The sequence below is a fragment of the Equus przewalskii genome, chromosome 6 (genome assembly GCF_037783145.1).
Source record: "Equus przewalskii isolate Varuska chromosome 6, EquPr2, whole genome shotgun sequence".
Classification (NCBI taxonomy): domain Eukaryota; kingdom Metazoa; phylum Chordata; class Mammalia; order Perissodactyla; family Equidae; genus Equus; species Equus przewalskii.
Window position 1 is genome coordinate 776,192 of NC_091836.1, and position 16,432 is coordinate 792,623.

Here is a 16,432-nt window from a genome sequence, read left to right on the forward strand (position 1 = left end):
CACTGCGGACATCGGGCCGGGTCGTTCTCAGGGGGGCCGTCCTGGGAGCTGTGGGGGGTGAGCTGCATGCCCGGCCCCCCGACTCGATGCCAGGAGCGCCCTAGTCTGCAAGCCCACGGGCCCTTGCCGCCTCCCCCCAGACTCCTGCCCACATCCTCTGCCCCTTCCCTTGCCCTTTGCCAGCTGGTGTCTCAAACCCGCAGCCCCTCTGTGCGGCCTCCCCACTGCCCCGTCCATCTCCCCTCCCAGGGCCCCCCGACCCTGGCCTTCCTCATCTCCCCCGGCTCCCCAGCCCAGCCCTCCGCCCAGCCTCCTCCCGTCCAGCCCCCCAGCCCCTGCGGGTGCTTCTGCCGCTCCAGCCCCCCCCCCCCCCGCGACTGAGACAGCAGCACATGCCGACGTCACCGCTTCCCGGAACGGGCCGTTTCAGTGCACACGCTGGCCCCTCTTCAGGGCTGTCATTTGTCTAAAAAATTGATGTAAAAAATGCACCGGGTAAGAATCTCAAACCACGGACCAGTGCCTCTGCCCGAGGAACGGCCAGTCCCCCTCCCGCCCCAGGGTCCCTGTGCAGGCCTGGCCTGGTCCCTCCTCCCACCTCTCTGCTCCTCTCTCTCATCTCCCTCCTCCTCTCTCCTGTTGCCCCTCCTCTCCGTCGTCCCCCATCTCCCCTCCCTTTTCCTCCTCTCCCTCTCTCCTCCCCGTGCCCCCTACTCTCCCACTGGCCCTCACTGCCCCTGGAGTCATGGTGAGCCCTCTGCTCACCTGGTTCCCGAGGCCCCGGATTCCTGGACCAGCCTCTCACCTCCCATCTCTGCCCCATCCCGTCACTCAGCCCGATGTGCCGATTGCCCCTCCCAAGTTAGTCACCTATTGCTGCATAACAAATGACCCCAGCACCAGCGGTTGGAAACAACATTCCCCAGGTTTCTGTGAGTTGGGAATCCAAGAGCCACTTGGCTGGGCGGCCCAAAGTCAGTCACATGTCAGCAGGGCTACATCATCTAAGGCTCAGCTGGGGGCAAGGGGGTTAGGGGAGAACAGGAAACCTGCATAAAGCTCAGACCCCAGCTCATCATGGATCCACACCGCTTCACGAATGGTGACGAAAGTCCTTCGCCAGAGTGAGATGTTCTCAGTCCGGGAGGCTGGGCGCTGGGCACTGGGGAATTCTCTCTGCTGCGTCTTCGACTTCTCTGTGAATCAAACTGTTCTAAAATACAAAGTTGACTTAAATTAAAACAAAAAGTCCGGCTCCACCAGCTAGCCAGCTGTGGCGACTAAAGGGGAAAGAGGGTTTGCGCATCCACCAGAGTTTCAGGTTCCCATCAGGCATGCCCGTCCTTTCCTCTGCTCGTTTCTCCTGTGCATCCCCCCTTCTCGGTCGGCTCGGCCTGGGTGACATCCTGTGCCTCTCGTTCCCAAGGGACCCGAGCTCCCCAAGAACAGGGGCTCGGCCCTGCTCAGCAGCGGGTCCCCAGCACAGATGCGGATTCAGTAAATACCTGGGGCGGTCCTCGCTCAGAGGCCAGCCCTGTCGCTCGCCCGGGTTTGCCTGTTTGAGCCTCAGTTTCCCCGTATGTAAAATGGGCAGAACAGATGGCCGGCAGGATTGTCAAAATTAAATGGCATACAAGTGGAAAGTGTTTTCTGCAAACTCTATTTTGTCCATTTGGGGGTTCAGTAGAGTTCGTTTGTACAATTAGCACTGGTTCTCATCCTACCCCTTAAAAAATACTGGAAATCGGGGCGGGGAAAGGGGGATGTTGGGCTGGAATCAGTCTTGGGGTAAGGACAGGGGGTGCGGACGGCTTGTTCTGTCTGAGCCCTCCAATGTCGGCATGAGCCAGCAGCCCTGCTCCTCATCTACAGAACGGGGTAACATTCTGGGGAAGAAAAATTAAAAAATGACACGTTCTGGGCACGGGAGCGCTGGGAGCAGCTGGACAAACTCGGAGCAAAAGATAACGATGCTCCTCAAGGGCGCCAAAACGCCTGCCGAAACCCGGGATCGAACCAGGGACCTTTAGATCTTCAGTCTAACGCTCTCCCAACTGAGCTATTTCGGCCGGGCGGCAGAGGTCGCGCTCGCCTCGCCTCCGCCCCGCGCCGCGCCGCCCGCGCGCAGGCGCAGCTAGCTCCTCGCGGAAGGGCCGCGCATGCCTCGTAGTGGCGCGCGGGGGGCCGGGCCACAGCGCCGTCTCTGTGGCGCAATCGGTTAGCGCGTTCGGCTGTTAACCGAAAGGTTGGTGGTTCGAGCCCACCCAGGGACGGAGTGCAGCTTTTGTTTCCCGGCGGCGAGGAGAGAGCTGGTGGTGCGCCTGCTTTTGCCGGGGCACCGCCCTCGCACCCCCACATCCTTCAATCTCGCGTGGGGTGTCCGGGTGAGGCGTCCCCGGCAGCGGAACGCCCCGGACCCCGGTTCCAGTTTCCGCGCAGCCGCCGAGCCGCTTTGGGCGAAGGCCCGAGGACCCGGAGCGCTAAGGCGGACGGACCGCAGAGGTTGTCTGAAGGCCGAGGCCAAGATGGCGGCGCTGGCGGGTGCGCGGGTCGGGGACGGCGGGGTCAGGGGCGGCTCGGGGAAACTGAGGCCCGGGGAGGGACGACACAGGGCCCCAGCGTCGGAGGGTGCCCGGGGCGGGGGCCGGAGGGCCCAAGGCTCGGCCTGGGGTGCTGCCCTTGACCTCCCGGGGAGAGGCGGCGCGGGGGGCGCAGCCCCGCCGGGCGGGGAGACTGAGGCCGGGGGAGGGGCCGGGCGGGCGGGGAAACTGAGGCCGGGGAGGGGCCAGGCCGGCGGGGAAACTGAGGCCGGGGAGGGGCCGGGCTTTTGCTCCTAGCTCAGGGATTGAGCGCATGGGCCTGCGCAGGGAGGGGGTCCACCGGGAGACGCTACGAAGGGCAAGGGGTCGTATCCTTTTGGGGGGCTACGTCGTGTCGCCTGGAAGGCGGCCTGACAGCAGGTCCGATCCTGCTGGGTTTGGGAAGGGGGACGGGCACCGTGATCCGCTCTGCGTGGCCGTGTCTGCAGCCTGTGCAGCCGGCCCAGGACTCGCCTGTGGCTTCTGTTGGTAAAGCCTGGGTCTGGCTAACAGGCTGTGGCTTGTCAGCCACACTCGGAATTGAAGGGAAGGACAGTTGTCAGGCGTTGGGGACAACGGAGAGGATATCTTTCTCTCCCGTGCAAGGTCACGGGTCTGCCAAACCCCTGCCGGTGGCCCCGTGTTAAGATTCCAGGGTTTTAAGCAGGGGACCCACATTGTGGGTTCACGTTTCTGAAAGACCCCTCTGTACCATGCGTTTGTCAAGTGGAATTCGGACAGACGGAGGGTGAGCAGGAGGGTGTGCTGGCCGGGCGCCCCAGGGACAGACGCCGGCCCACAGTCAGGACCCTGCACGCAGATCCTGGCCCCTGAGTTTGTGCCCTCGGGGGCACTCACCGTCCCCGCCCTCTGGTTCTCTCTGCAGCTCCCGGCCTGCTCCGCCCGATCCTTGCCCTGCGGTGAGTTCCTGAGTCGGCGACCCTGACCGTGTCCACCCACCGAGAGGCCCTGGCAGGGAGGGTCAGGCGGGGGGTTTCGAAGTGCCTCAGAGCTGGGGGTGGGGCACAGCTTGAGCAGCATCACACAGGGGCCCACCAGCCAAGGGTCAAACGGTGGGTCAGGGTCAGCACTGGGGCCGGCATGTCCTCTCCAGCAGGTGGTGTTCGGGGCCCTCGGTGGGGACAGTCCATATGGTGGCAGGGTCGGGATTCACACCCACATCTGCCTGGCCCACTGCCCTCCACACTCACTCCGTCCGTGTCGCAGACGCACGCGGTGCATTTGCTCAGATGGCAGGCTGGCCACCGGGCACTCTGTGGGCAGAATCCCGAAATCGAACCCCCAGTGCCGTGGGACCAAGGACGTGGCAGATCTAAGGACGAGGTCTTGCTAGTGGAGGGGAGCTGGGGGCTTCGAGGAGAGTGTGGATTTGGGCTGACGTCGTTCTATAAGACCTTTTTCCTGGGAATAAAATACATAGTCTCTGTAAAACAAAGGGAAAAACAGGAGAAGCATCAAATGAAAACCGGGCACCCTCTAGACCAGGGGTCGGCAGACTTTTTCCCTAAAAGCCAGACGGTCACAGAATTGTGGTTACTCAGCTGCGGCAGCGTGAAGACGGCGGCAGGCTGAGTGCCAGTGAAACTTCTCGTTACACAAACAGGCGGTGGGCCTGATTTGGCCCCTGGCCTCGGTTTCCCCATCCTGGCTCCAGAGAAGCCTGTGTCACAGCGTCTCAGGGGCCCGGACTCCTCTTCACGTGTGCCCCCTCTCTCCGCAGCTCTGGGGTGGGCGCCGCTTTGCAGACGCGAGATGTCCATGCGAGCGTGGCCACCGAGGGCCCGAGCAGGTGAGGCTGGCCTTCCCCGGGGCCTGAGCACCCCGCAGCAGCTGGTGGTGATGTCAGGGCCTGCCCCCCACTTGCTCTGCCCCTGGAGCCCTGCGCAGCCCCCTTCTGCACGTCCAGGCTTCTGGCTGCACGTGCCAAACCAGGACGGCCTGCGATGAAAAGTGTGTCAGCCGAGCCACTGTTTTCCCGATGGGGAGGGCTCTCAGTGCTGCCCCTGGGCTGGGCTGAGACCAGGCTTCATCCTGCCTTCTGGGAGGCTCCTCTTGGCCGGGCCCCGGGGTGGGGGCTGTGGCGGCGGCTGGCGCCTGCCCCCGGGTGCCTGCCTGGCTGATGCCTCTCCCTGTCCCTCATCCTGTGCCCAGCACCCAGCCAGCCATGTCCAAGGCCGGAGCCGTGGTCCCCAAACCCACCGCGCTTCCCAGCAGCCGGGGAGAGTATGTGGTGACCAAGCTGGACGACCTCGTCAACTGGGCCCGCCGGGTGAGCCCCAACCCCTCCTCCGTCCCTCGGGCCCCCCACCGTGAGCTCGCACACACGCACGTGCTCATGGGCGATGCACACGCACGCTGGCCCTGTGGCCCATGGAGCGGGCTGGAGTCCCCCGTGGCCCCTCCCCACGGGGACCCTTGAGGCTGTGGTTCTGTCTCGGGCTCCATGTCTGTCCGTGTCCGGCAGCTCCTGGCCCTGACGTCCCCTGGTGCTGCCTGCCCGGCCTCCTCGTCCCTCCCTCAGCCCCCAGATGGCCGCCCCGCTTCTGTCGCTCTCCCTCTCTCCTGTTCACTCCTTTTTTCTCTCTTTTAATGTAAAAGTTGTTTTTTTAACTGGAAAAGTAACACACCCTGAGAACAGTAGCTGCTTCCTGGTGAGGATCCTAAACACCCCCCACCCCCCGTGTCGGCCACGGGGCAGTTGCTCCTCCTTTAACTTGCGTGCGTGTCCCTGGCTCCCGCTGGACACGTGTCCCGAGCACGGGACAGCGGCTCCTTTCAGTGCCTCTCAGGCGCTGGCGGGGACGGGCCGCGGTCAACAATGCCCCATTGACGGGCGGGCGTCGTCTGTCTCGTGTCTACGTAACAATGGCACTGCAGTGGACACCCTGCCACGGCCCGCAGCCCCAGGACGCGATGTCCCCTGTGGCCTCGCGTATAACCAGGAGCCCCCAGGGACACTGCCAGGCCGGCCAGCTCAGCACGGGTCAGGTGGCCCTGCCACGGGCAGCCTGCCATGCCTGCTATGTGGCTTGAGTGCTGTCACCCACAGTAGGACGTCTGTGGGACAGCAGGGGCCACTTTGGGTCCCCGACTCGGCACAGGGGAGCACAGCCGTGGGGGCAGCGGGCAAGCAAGCAGCCGGAGGGGACGGGTGCAGGGCAGCCAGGAGGGCTTCCTGGAGGAGTCAGCCCCTGGAGTCCTTGGGCCCCAGCAGGTGTTGGGAACGAGTCCTCGCAGGGCTGAGCCCCCGCGTCCAGGCCTGTGCACATGTGCCCACTGGACGCCGGGAACAGGAGGGCCCTGGTGGAAATGGGATCAGGGTGCCCCGGGCTACGTGAGCACGTTAGTAAAAGGAACCTCACCTGGGCTTGTTAACTGGTCTTTTTTTTTTTTGGTAACGTGGCTGCTGGGAAGCGTTGGCCACAGGCCTGGCTCTGTCCCTTCCTGTCGGGCAGCCCTGGGCCTCCAGGGCCTGGGGGTCACGTGGTTGCTGGGGGGGGTCCCTGGCCCAACATTGTTCTTGAAGAAAAGCGAGAAGTCTAGACTTTGCTGTGAAATCGCCCGGTTTCTTTGGACCCAGTGGGCCAGGTGTGCGCTCACAGCTAACCTCCCGTCTGCCCCCGCAGAGCTCCCTGTGGCCCATGACCTTCGGCCTGGCCTGCTGTGCCGTGGAGATGATGCACATGGCGGCGCCCCGCTATGACATGGACCGCTTCGGCGTGGTCTTCCGCGCCAGCCCGCGCCAGTCCGACGTGATGATCGTGGCGGGGACGCTCACCAACAAGATGGCCCCCGCGCTCCGAAAGGTGGGCCCACCTGCCACCCACTGCCTGCCTGCCACCTGTTGCCCGGCCCAGCCCGGCCATACGCCGACCCCACCGTTTCTTCCAGGTCTATGACCAGATGCCGGAGCCTCGGTATGTCGTGTCCATGGGGAGGTGAGTGACGCTCTATGAGAGCCCCCTGCAGGGCAGGACCGTGACTGACGCATCTGCGTGCGCGGCCAGCCCAGTTTCTGTCGTTTCTCTGCTCTTGAATGTGCCCCGCATCCTGCTCTGTGGACCGCCCCGCTCTGCACCCTCCTCTCCTTTCTGACTTGCCGTCATCTCCCAGGCATTTCCCCACGTCCTTAACAGCTGGTCAGTCCTTAATTGTTTTGTTGAGATGGAATTCACGTACCGTGAGGTTCGCTGCCTTCAAGTGTGTAATTCCTTGCGTTCACAATGTTGTGCACCTATCATCTCTAATTCCAGAACATTCCATCTCCCCAAAAATAGCCCCGTCCCTGTCAGCAGTCACTCCCCGCCCCCTCCCCAGCCCCTGGCCCCCACGAGCCCGCTCTCTGTCTGTGGATCTGCCTGTTCTGGACGTTTCACGTCCGTAGGATCACACACCGTGTGTCCTTCTGTGTCTGCTTGTCTCCCTGAGCGTCATGGGTTCAGGGTCCGTCGTCTTCTTGCTTCTGCCCCACCTGGTCCCACAGGAGGCCTCAGGGCCGTGTCTTTCCTGTGGCTTCGTGTCCGGTCCTTGTCCTTTGCTGACAGCCGGGCACCCACTTGTGGTTGGAGGTGGGGGGGGGGTGCCCCGAGGCGGGAGCAGGCTGGTGGCTGCATGGCCCTCACGGCACCCTCCCCTCCAGCTGTGCCAACGGTGGCGGCTACTACCACTACTCGTACTCCGTCGTGAGGGGCTGTGACCGCATCGTGCCCGTGGACATCTATGTCCCAGGTGAGTCGCCCCCGTGTCCCGGGCAGGAGGGAGCCAGCAGCAGGCTCTCCCCGTTTGAAGGAGAGCAGATTTGGGTCCAAGAGGAAGAGTGACAGCCCGCCTTCGCCCCGCTGCCGCCGAGGGGCTCCCCCTCCCCGGCTGAAGCATCATCTATTGGTGCGGATGTCGGGCCAGGCCTGGGCCGGGGGCTCACACAGGGCCGTGCGGAGCTGCCCACGCGTGGCCGCTTTTCACCTGCAGTTCACACGGTTCCGCCTCGTGGAAACAGAACCAAAGAAACTCGGTTCAAAGACACCAGGAGGTTCCTGGAGACCAGAACGGCGTCAGCAGTCATCCCGACGGGTGGTGGGGCTCCTCGGGCACCGAGAGCCCCAGGGGCCCAGTTCAACGTGGACGTCAGGGGAGCACCGGGTGGTTACTTTTTGGTCTGAGTGCGTCCCACACGACATTGAGACACACTCACACTAAAAGGGATCGGCCGGCGGCCTGAGCTCACGCGTAGCGGGCGTGCTTTATTTGTGTGGCCGCCCTGTGCGGCTCCCACGCTACACACGGTCGGCGGGGCGGCCTCCCGAGGCGTCTGCCCTGATGGGGTCAGGGGTCAGGTCAGGCAGTGGAGTTGACCCTGGGGACGGGACAGAGACGCCCGGTTCTCGTCTGTCTGGTCCTGGGCTCTCAACGCGGGCGCAGAGCCCAAGGCAGAGTCTCCAGAGAGCAGAGGACACTGCGGGCCACGATTCCACTTCATCCAGACCAGTCTCAGCCACGTTCTGGCACTTCGCAAATAGCTGGAGAGACGGGTCCTGACACTGACTTAGAGTTAATTGGAATAAGGTGTTGATTTGTTTAGCATTCTGCAAATGTTTATTGAGTGCCTTTTCCAAGCCTGGAGCTGGCTTGGCAGCACTGGGCCCCAGAGAGGCCTCAGGCTAGGAGACAGAGGCTGACCCACATGCCCAGCCCTGTTGGGTGGGGTGGGCACAGTGGATGGGGCTTTGAGAGATGCATAGGAGTACACCCTGTGAGCTTGTTAACCTTGACTGGGAGCCAGACCTGTGGTCGGTTACTGCTTGATGCATGACCTCAGGCAAGTCTCCTCTCCTCTCGGAGCCTCAGTTTCCCCTTCCATCCAGTGGGGTTGTTGCAACAGTACTGCCAGGCATGGAGCCGGGGACCTGGGTGGAGCGCACCAGGGCCAGCTGGAAATAAGTGACTGTGACAGTTGTCTAGCCGGCACCTGGGGTTGTGGTCGGCCTTCCTGGGGTGTCAGGTCCGGGGCTGTTCCTCCAGGTGGCAACATGCCTCTCTGCCTTTTCCAGCCGGTGCGATAGGACAGGGGCTGGGGGGCGTTTCCGCAGGACTTCCCTTCGTCTGCGGACCGTGTGGGACTCCCTCTACTCTCCCCCGCCCCCCACTCCTTTCCAAGGGTTCCCCTCCAGGGCCCAGTGTGGCCGGGGGTCAGTGGGCAGCCCGACCTCGTCCTCTAGGGGACCTTGAGCAAGGTCCTGGGGGGCCGTGGATGGGGTGGCTCAAGCCTCCCCACCACCCATGTCTTGGTGAGAGGTCAGTCCTTGGGGTCACCACCTGCCCGGGTCAGGAGCTTGGGCGCTGGGCCCTCCAGCCCTACATGCAGCCTGAGGGGCGCCAGGTGGGGCCCCGTCTCGCCCTCCCGTGGGGCAGAGCCAGAGGCGCCAGTGGGCGGGAAGCTGAGGCCCGTCTGCCCACAGGCTGCCCGCCCACGGCCGAGGCCCTGCTGTACGGCATCCTGCAGCTGCAGAGGAAGATCAAGCGGGAGAAGAGGCTCCGTATCTGGTACCGCAGGTAGCGCCGGCCCGCCCGGCCTTCCACCATGCCCACCACCTCGCCATCCCGCCGGAGAGATGCTCAATAAACCGGACAATGCCATCGGCTGTGCTGTTTGCATGGTGTGCGGGCGGAGGCCGGGGAGGGCCAGGCCGGGCAGGTCTCACTGTCTCCTGTGTGGGAGACGTGGGGGCCCCGGAGGCAGATGGCCGGGCACTCAGCCTCCCCAGGAGCCCCGTGAGTGAGGGTGTGGACGGCAAGAGGCAGCTGGGGCGGGGCAGCCAGCTAGGTGTGGGGGCCCCCGGGCACACAGAGCCGGTGGGGGGTTGGAGGGGCTCAGGTCAGAGGAACAGACTGGACGGTGGGAGGGTCAGGGACCTCCTGGGGCCGTGCCCGCAAGTGACCCTGCCCAAAGGGCCGGGAGAGGGCACTGGGGGTGGGTGCAGGGCGCGAGGCCGGTTGAAGGTTTTGCTCTGTTTCATGGTTCCACCTGACTGGGTGCGACCAGGGACCCTCCGCAGTGGCTGGAGGACGGCTGTGCCCCCACCCCCTGTGCAGCCCTGACCTAGTTCGGCCCCCTCTGGACCCCACGTGCCAACAGGAGGGAAGGTGGGAGGGGCGGGGGATAAAGGAGGCACACGGTTCCGTCCGGCCGCCCGGTGAGGCCCAACCTCCGCATTTATTTCGTTCTCCGGCCGGGAGGAGGCCGAGGGGCCGCAGAGTCAGGGATGGTGCCCGGCCTTGCACAGCGGGTGCGGCGGACTGGACCCCAGGCCGAGAGGCCAGCGCCTTCGCTCCCGGCCAGAGGCACTGAGTCGAGGTCACAGGGTCACGGGCCGGGCTCAGTGCTTGGTGACCCAGGGCGTGAGCATGCGCGGGAAGCTGTAGTAGCGACACTCAGCCGGCGGGACCAGCTCCATCACCTCTGTGCGGATGTTCTCACGCAGGAAGCCCGCCTCCAGCAGGGCCGGCACCTGTGTCTCCTGGGGGCGGGCGGGCACCTCAGGAGATGCCCCTGGCACCGCCCCGCCACTCCTGGGACAGCACGGACAAGTGCCAAGGCCCTACCCCGGGCCCAGCTGCCGACCCAGAGGATCCAGAACCCTGGTCTGGATGGGCTCCCCAGGGGTCCAAACTCAGCTTGGGCAGTGGCTCCCTGGTGGTCACCAGGCGCCACCAGGCTGCCCGCCTGCACATCCTCACAGGCAGAGGGGACAGCATGGGCGAAGGCCCTGGGACCAGCATGGCTGAGCCAATAGAGTCCCTGGGGTGGAGGAGGCCTGTCCACGGGTGGGAGCCTACAGCTGGCCTGTCCCCGGACCCCAGGGATATTGGGGAGGGCCCCTGCCCGAGCCCCAAGTGGAGGCGCCCAGGCCACCCAAGAGATCACCCAGGGACCCTCCCCGGGTCGCCTGCTGCCTGGGATGGGGTGGGGCCGGGGCTCGGGCGGCACACCTCGAACATGGCGGTGATGTCCGAGTACTTGGACCTCAGCAGCTCCCCCCAGGAGGTGAGGTTGCAGTAGGTGAGGACGCCCCCCGGCTTCAGCAGACGAAAGGCGTGGGCCTGGGGCGGGGACAGCGGTCAGGACTGAGGTCCCGGGAGCGGCCCTCGAGGCCACTGTCGCAGAGACAGGAAGGAGAGCCGCCCCGGCCAGTCCCCGCCCCCGCACTCCTACCCTGATGAAGTTGAACTGGTGCGTGTGCCAGGTCTCCTCCGACAGCGGGTACGTGTCGTACAGGATCCCTGCACGGGGGTGGCGCCGTGAGGTCAGGGCAGTGGCTGCGGTGGAGGCCGGACGCCCACATGCCAGACCCCAGGGCAGGCCGCGAGCTCCCCGCACTGCCACAGCCTCCTCTGGGCGCCGGGCCCCACCCAGCGGCTCCTTGAGGTATTAACCGCGCACTCCCGAGAGCCAGGCCCTCTGGGTCCCTTCCCACCCCGGTGTCCCTCCAGTGACACATGAGTGTGTGTGCTCCAGAGGGTCCCTAAGGGTGGTAATTGAGGCAGAGGCTCCCCTCGCCTGCTCCCAGGTCCCCTCACCGTCAAAGTGACCGTCTGGCAGGGTGGGCGCCACCTCCTCCCACAGGCCTTTCAAGGGAACCACCTTGGGGCAGGGGAGGAAAAGAGAAGGCTGAGGGTCAGAGAGGACCCCATGATTTCCCCACCTGATGTAAGGAAGGGGGCCGAGGAGCTCCGGGGGAAGACCACCTTCCCCATCTCTATGGCGCCCCAGGCCCCCAACTCCCCCCACCAGGGACAGGACCTTGGCCCCAAGCAGCAGGGCTGACCGGGGCCTGCAGCAGAGGCCGGCACCTTGTGCGGCTGCCGAGGCGCCCAGTCCTGGAGCCGCCGGAAGACGCCGTCATTGCACTCGATGATCCAGTGCTCCTCGATGGGGGCCTCCTGCACCTTGGAGGCCGCGATGGCCATGCCGAAGCCCACCTCCAGGACGCGGCCCCCTGGGCAGACAAAGGGCGCGGGCATCAGGTGCCAGGCAGGGGCTGGGGAGGCTGCCTGGAGGAGGGGACTCAGGGGCGGGGCCTGGGCAGAGAAACAGTTGCCACAAGGCTGAGGGCACAGCGGGGCACAGGCGGGCGGCGGGAGGGAACAGCGTGGGCCCTGGCTGGCGGCCAGAGGATGAGGGGCCGAGGCGCGGCGGACGCTGGTTTTTGGGCCTGGCCCCAGGGGGAGGTCAGACCCTGGACTTTGAGCCCTTCCCCTGCTGTTTGCGCTGGTGGCACTTATCTCTTGATTCGGTTACTTTCCCCATCCCCCAGGGGAGTGCGCGCGAGAGAGACGGGCTAGGGAGGGTTGGAGGCCCCGCCTGCAACATGGGGGGTTGGTCCCCATTGGACCACAGAGGGGCGGAGAGAAACGCCCTAACGGTGCAGGGACACGGGATGCGCCCACTTGCCAGGTGGGAACACGGAGTCCCCCAGGCCCCGCGCAGCCCCTGGGGGCCCTGGGGTGCCTGGCACCCCTGCGGCTCTGACGCCCGGCGGCGCGGGGCCACCCCGACAGCTGCCTCCCAGCCTCAGCTTTCCCGAGCTATTCTTAGCCGGGGCGGGGACTCGGGCAGGAACTGGCCCACGTGCGCTGGGCAGCGCCCTCGCCACCGCGGCCCCGGGCCTCAGGCCCCGCGGGGGCGGCGCAGAGGGCACCCGGGGTCCCGAGTCTCAGGGCCCATCCCCTGACCCAGTGCGTGCCCATCCCTGGGGCGCGGGCCTCGTCACCCCTGGAGAGGAAATCCCCGGTACTCAGGGGGCGCCTACTGTGTGCAAACCCCGCGCCTGCAGCACCCCCTTCCTCCGTCGCCCCGCGCTAGCAGAGGATGAGGGGCCGAGGCGCGGCGGACGCTGGTTTCCAGGCGAGGAAACAGAGGCACGGAGCGGCCCCGACGCGCACCGGCCGGAGCGCGCCCAGCCCCGGTGTCCCTGCGCGCGCGGCGGGCGCGGCCGGTGCGGGCCGGGCGGGGACGGGCCGGGCGGGGGCTACCTCTGGAGGCGGCGGCGGCCGCGAGCGCGTGCATGTAGGGGGTCTCCCAGCGCTCCATCACCGGCTTGCCCAGGATCTGCAGGTGCGCGTCCGACGCATCGTAGGCCGCGGGCGCCGCCTGCCACGCGGGGCTGCAGTCCTCGCCGGGCGCGAAGATGGGGGGCGCGGCGCGGGCGCTCATGCTGCCGGCTGGACGGCTCGCCCCGGACTCGGCTCCCGACGCGCCCGCCGCGTCCCTGCAGGGCCTTGTGGGCCGGGGGCGGGTCTGGGGGGCGGGCGCGGGGCGGACCCGCGAGCGGACTGCGCGGCCCCTAGCGGCGGCCCGCGGAAGGGCCCGAGTGGGGTCGGGGCCCCGGCCACCCGGGCTAGCGCTCAGTCTGCGTGGCGCCTCGTCGGCGCCCTGCGCGCAGCCCCACGCGAGCTCAGGCCCTTTCCTGCCTCGGTTTCCCCCTCTGTCACCACCGCGTGAAGCCCCGTCCGTGCTGGGATGTGAGGATCTCCGGGTTTTCCAGTCGCGGTTGGAAGCGCTTTAAGCATTTAAAATCCTTCAGCCTCCAGAGATGCTGCGCTGCGCCCCTTTGTCATCCTCATTTTACAGGTGAGGAAACTGAGGCTCCAAGTTGCAAAGCGGGCAAGCTCCTGGCCACGAGGGGACCCAGGGTTAGAATCCTGACGGTCCCACTCTGACCACGACTGAGCTGCCTGCCTCCCCCTTCGTGAGCTCTCTTCACACCCCATAAGCTGGGGGTCACCTGAGACCCTGGGATCCTGATGGGGAACTCGGTGCGCAAAGGCCTCCAGTTCTGAGACTGACAGGCCCATCCCCACAGGCTCCTGACCCTCAGGCCCAGGAAGTCAGGCAGGGATGTGGGGCTCACCCCTGCTGCCCCCCAGCCCATGGCAGCCCCCCAGGACACCTCTGTGTCAATCTGTGTATGGCCACTCGTAGCCCTGACTGGCCTGCAGACTCCTCCCTACGGCCCCTGCCACCTCCTGCAGGGCTCCCATGTCCCTCCTGCCCCTGGGCCTTTGCACATGCACTTCTTGCTGCCTGGACGGCTTCTCCTCTCTCCTGGCCTGGATGCTTTCCCATTCTGCTTCATGCTTGAGCCCACACCTCCTCTGGGAGGCCCCCTAGGTGCCCCCAGGCTGGGGATGGCCCGGTCAGAAGCTGTTTTATCTCGGGGCACCTCTCCTGGGTATTTCACCAGGTGAGGTCTTTCTTCATGGCTCTACCGTGAGGGCTCTATGGGCCCAGCACATAAAAAGTGCTGGGTAAATTCTGAGTGCACCCTGGGTCTCATGAGATCTGGATGTGACAGCACTGAGTGCGTGAGCCGTCTGGAGGAGACGGGTGAGCTGCTGTCATCAGGCACCGGGTTGCGGCCTCAAGGGACCTCATCCCGTCTGGTTTCCCCGCCCCCACCTGCCGCCCTGGGCACTGTGGTGGGCGCTTTGCAGGCCTGTATCCTGGCGTCCTCGTGCATCCCGTGCAAACAGCTGGTGCTCACTAAATGGCACAACCCGAGGGATGCCTGCCTGAGACGGGGGAAGGCCGACTGTATTTGTTAGCTGCTGCCGTGGAACAAATGACCCCGAAACGTGGCTGATGAAAATAACGCGTGTTCATCATCGCCGTCTCTGCGGGTCGGGAAGCCAGGCGCAGCTCAGCCGGGTCCTCTGCTCCACAGCGTCTCGAGAGGCTGCGGTCACAGCGCGGGCCGGGGCTGGGGCTCGTGTGAAGCCTCGGCCAGGGCAGCATTCACCTCCAGGCTCACCCACTTGTGGATGGCGGCATTTGGTTCCTGTCGGGCTGGCAGCCGGAGGGCCCCCCAACGTGGCAACTTGCTTCTAGCCAGACAGAAGTCAGAACGGTGGGCAATCTAATCACGCGAGTCACGTCCCCACCCTGGCCGTGTTCTGCGGGTCAGAGCTGGGTCCACAGGGCAGGGGTCACACGAGGCCGTGGATACTAAGAAGCGGGGCATCACTCTCGGAGGCTGCAGACCACCCAGACCCTCAGAGGAGGCCCTCAGTGGCGGCCAGCCAGGAGCCTCCCCCATGGCTTTGGTGCCCCGGGACATAAGGGACCTCCCGGTGTCTGGCCATGCTGCCACCTCCCAGCAGTCACCCAGGTGCAACCTGGGCTCCATCCGCGAGAGTGGCTGAGGGCACCGTGCAGTCTGGCTGGCGACTCAGTGGAGCGGTTTTGGCCCCAACTTCAGCTTCCTCTTCTCTCCAAGGGGGTGGCGGCTGTGGCCCCCTCACGGCAGCACATGAGTGACACGTGGCCGTTCCTCGTGCCGGCTCTTCTCCAGAGAGCCTGGCGTGCGCTGTTAGTATCTGCTCTTTGCAGCCTCCAGACGGAGGCTCAGAGAGGGAAGTGGCTTCCTCAAGGGTGCACAGTGAATCGGTGGCAGAGGGGACGCGAACGGGGGCGTGCCCGACTCCAGACCACCGTCTTAAAAGATTAAAAAATATGTTTATTTTCCGATTAGGAAGGTGACACGTTTGATCAAAACATCGACGTGTTAGAGAGTTGGCCCAGGACAGCCTGCGGGTGAGCTGAGGCTGGTTTTTACATTTGTAAATGGTTGAAAGAAACCAAAACACTTACTACGTGGCCCTTTACAGAGAAGGTTTGCCGGCCCCGGTTACAGAGCAATGGCTCACGCGAGGTGAAATTCATTCATTCATTCATCGAGCACGGATGGAGTACCTTACTTTGGGCTCCCAGCCCCGGCCCCCTGGAGCTCAGAGCCTATTGCGAGGGTGGACAAGATAAGCGAATGACATCATGACACGTTGCATGGCATCTATGACAGAACAGAGTCCCCGTGATCCCCACCCCATGCCCAGGTATCTGCTCTACCAGACAACGTCCATGTTGCCATGTTTTTTCTGTGTATATAGTATTATATATAATTATATATATATATTTTTTCCTTTTTTGAGGAAGATTGGCCCTGAGCTCACATCTGTACCCATCTTCCTCTACTTTATACGTGGGACACCTACCACAGCATGGCTTGACAAGCGGTGCCATGTCCGCACCCGGGATCTGAACCGGCGAACCCCGGACTGCCGAAGTGGAATGTGTGCACTTAACCGTTGTACCACTGGGCCAGCCCCTATAATTATTGTTTTTGAATTAAAAGGGATTGAACAGATATTTGCACACCCATGTTCACAGAAGCATTATTCACAACAGCCAAAAAAGATGGAAACACCCCCAGTGTCCATGGACAGATGGTGGACACACACAGTGTGGTCCATCCACACACTGGAATATTACACAGCCGTGAAAAGGCAGGAAATCATGGCACCTGCTCCAAACACAGAGGGACACACACTGTGTGGTCCACTCACAGGAGGTCCCCAGAGGAGCCACATCCACAGAGACAGAAAGTGGATGTGGGGCCAGGGGCTGGGGGAGGGGTGAGAGTCAGTGTTTCCTGGGGACAGAGCTTCCGTTTGGGGAGATGGAAGGTTCTGGAGACGGATGGAGGGAATGGCTGCACAACAGTGTGAATGTGCTTCATGCTGCTGAGCTGTGCGCTTAATAGTGGCTAAAATGGGGCCGGGCCGGTGGCACAGCAGTGAAGTGTGCACGCTCTGCTTCGGCAGCCTGGGGTTCACCAGTTCGGATCCCGGGTGTGGACATGGCATCGCTTGTCAAGCCATGCTGTGGTAGGCGTCCCACGTATAAAGTAGAGGAAGATGGGCACGGATGTGAGCTCAGGGCCAGTCTTCCTCAGCAAAAAGAGGAGGATTGGAGGCAAATGTTAGCTCAGGGCTGATCG

General features: G+C 64.4%; 2 protein-coding genes, 1 long non-coding RNA gene and 2 other non-coding genes across 7 annotated transcripts; 3 read left to right on the forward strand and 2 right to left on the reverse strand.

Annotated features, from left to right (window-relative positions):
* Positions 1-1,996: 1,996 nt before the first annotated feature.
* On the reverse strand, positions 1,997-2,069 carry TRNAF-GAA (transfer RNA phenylalanine (anticodon GAA)). Its single transcript has one exon. It is a non-coding gene; the product is annotated as a tRNA-Phe (tRNA).
* Positions 2,070-2,120: 51 nt separating this feature from the next.
* On the forward strand, positions 2,121-10,397 carry NDUFS7 (NADH:ubiquinone oxidoreductase core subunit S7). Of its 2 annotated transcripts, none has more exons than XM_008511110.2 (8): positions 2,121-2,541; positions 3,466-3,499; positions 4,321-4,389; positions 4,752-4,869; positions 6,227-6,406; positions 6,492-6,538; positions 7,240-7,328; positions 9,056-9,233. In XM_008511110.2, exons 1-8 carry the CDS (start codon positions 2,526-2,528, stop codon positions 9,151-9,153), a joined length of 651 nt encoding a protein of 216 aa, XP_008509332.2. In that variant the 5' UTR covers positions 2,121-2,525; the 3' UTR covers positions 9,154-9,233. The 2 variants fall into 2 exon arrangements, with proteins under 2 accessions (XP_008509332.2, XP_070478389.1); XM_070622288.1 differs by lacking the exon at positions 9,056-9,233 and adding an exon at positions 10,312-10,397 and having other exon boundaries at positions 2,188-2,541.
* On the forward strand, positions 2,200-2,273 carry TRNAN-GUU (transfer RNA asparagine (anticodon GUU)). The gene has a single exon. It is a non-coding gene; the product is annotated as a tRNA-Asn (tRNA).
* Positions 9,774-12,927, reverse strand: GAMT (guanidinoacetate N-methyltransferase). 2 transcript variants are annotated; one of them, XM_070622286.1, is made up of 6 exons: positions 12,630-12,927; positions 11,448-11,593; positions 11,175-11,238; positions 10,810-10,877; positions 10,587-10,697; positions 9,774-10,114 (listed from the first exon to the last, which is right to left on the reverse strand). In XM_070622286.1, the coding sequence occupies exons 1-6, from the start codon at positions 12,808-12,810 to the stop codon at positions 9,974-9,976; spliced, it is 711 nt and encodes a 236-aa protein (XP_070478387.1). In that variant the 5' UTR covers positions 12,811-12,927; the 3' UTR covers positions 9,774-9,973. The 2 variants fall into 2 exon arrangements, with proteins under 2 accessions (XP_070478387.1, XP_070478388.1); XM_070622287.1 differs by lacking the exon at positions 11,175-11,238 and having other exon boundaries at positions 11,423-11,593; positions 12,630-12,884.
* Positions 12,928-15,127: 2,200 nt separating this feature from the next.
* On the forward strand, positions 15,128-15,807 carry LOC139083755 (uncharacterized). The gene is made up of 2 exons (XR_011540659.1): positions 15,128-15,488; positions 15,589-15,807. It is a non-coding gene; the product is annotated as an uncharacterized lncRNA (long non-coding RNA).
* Positions 15,808-16,432: the final 625 nt, after the last annotated feature.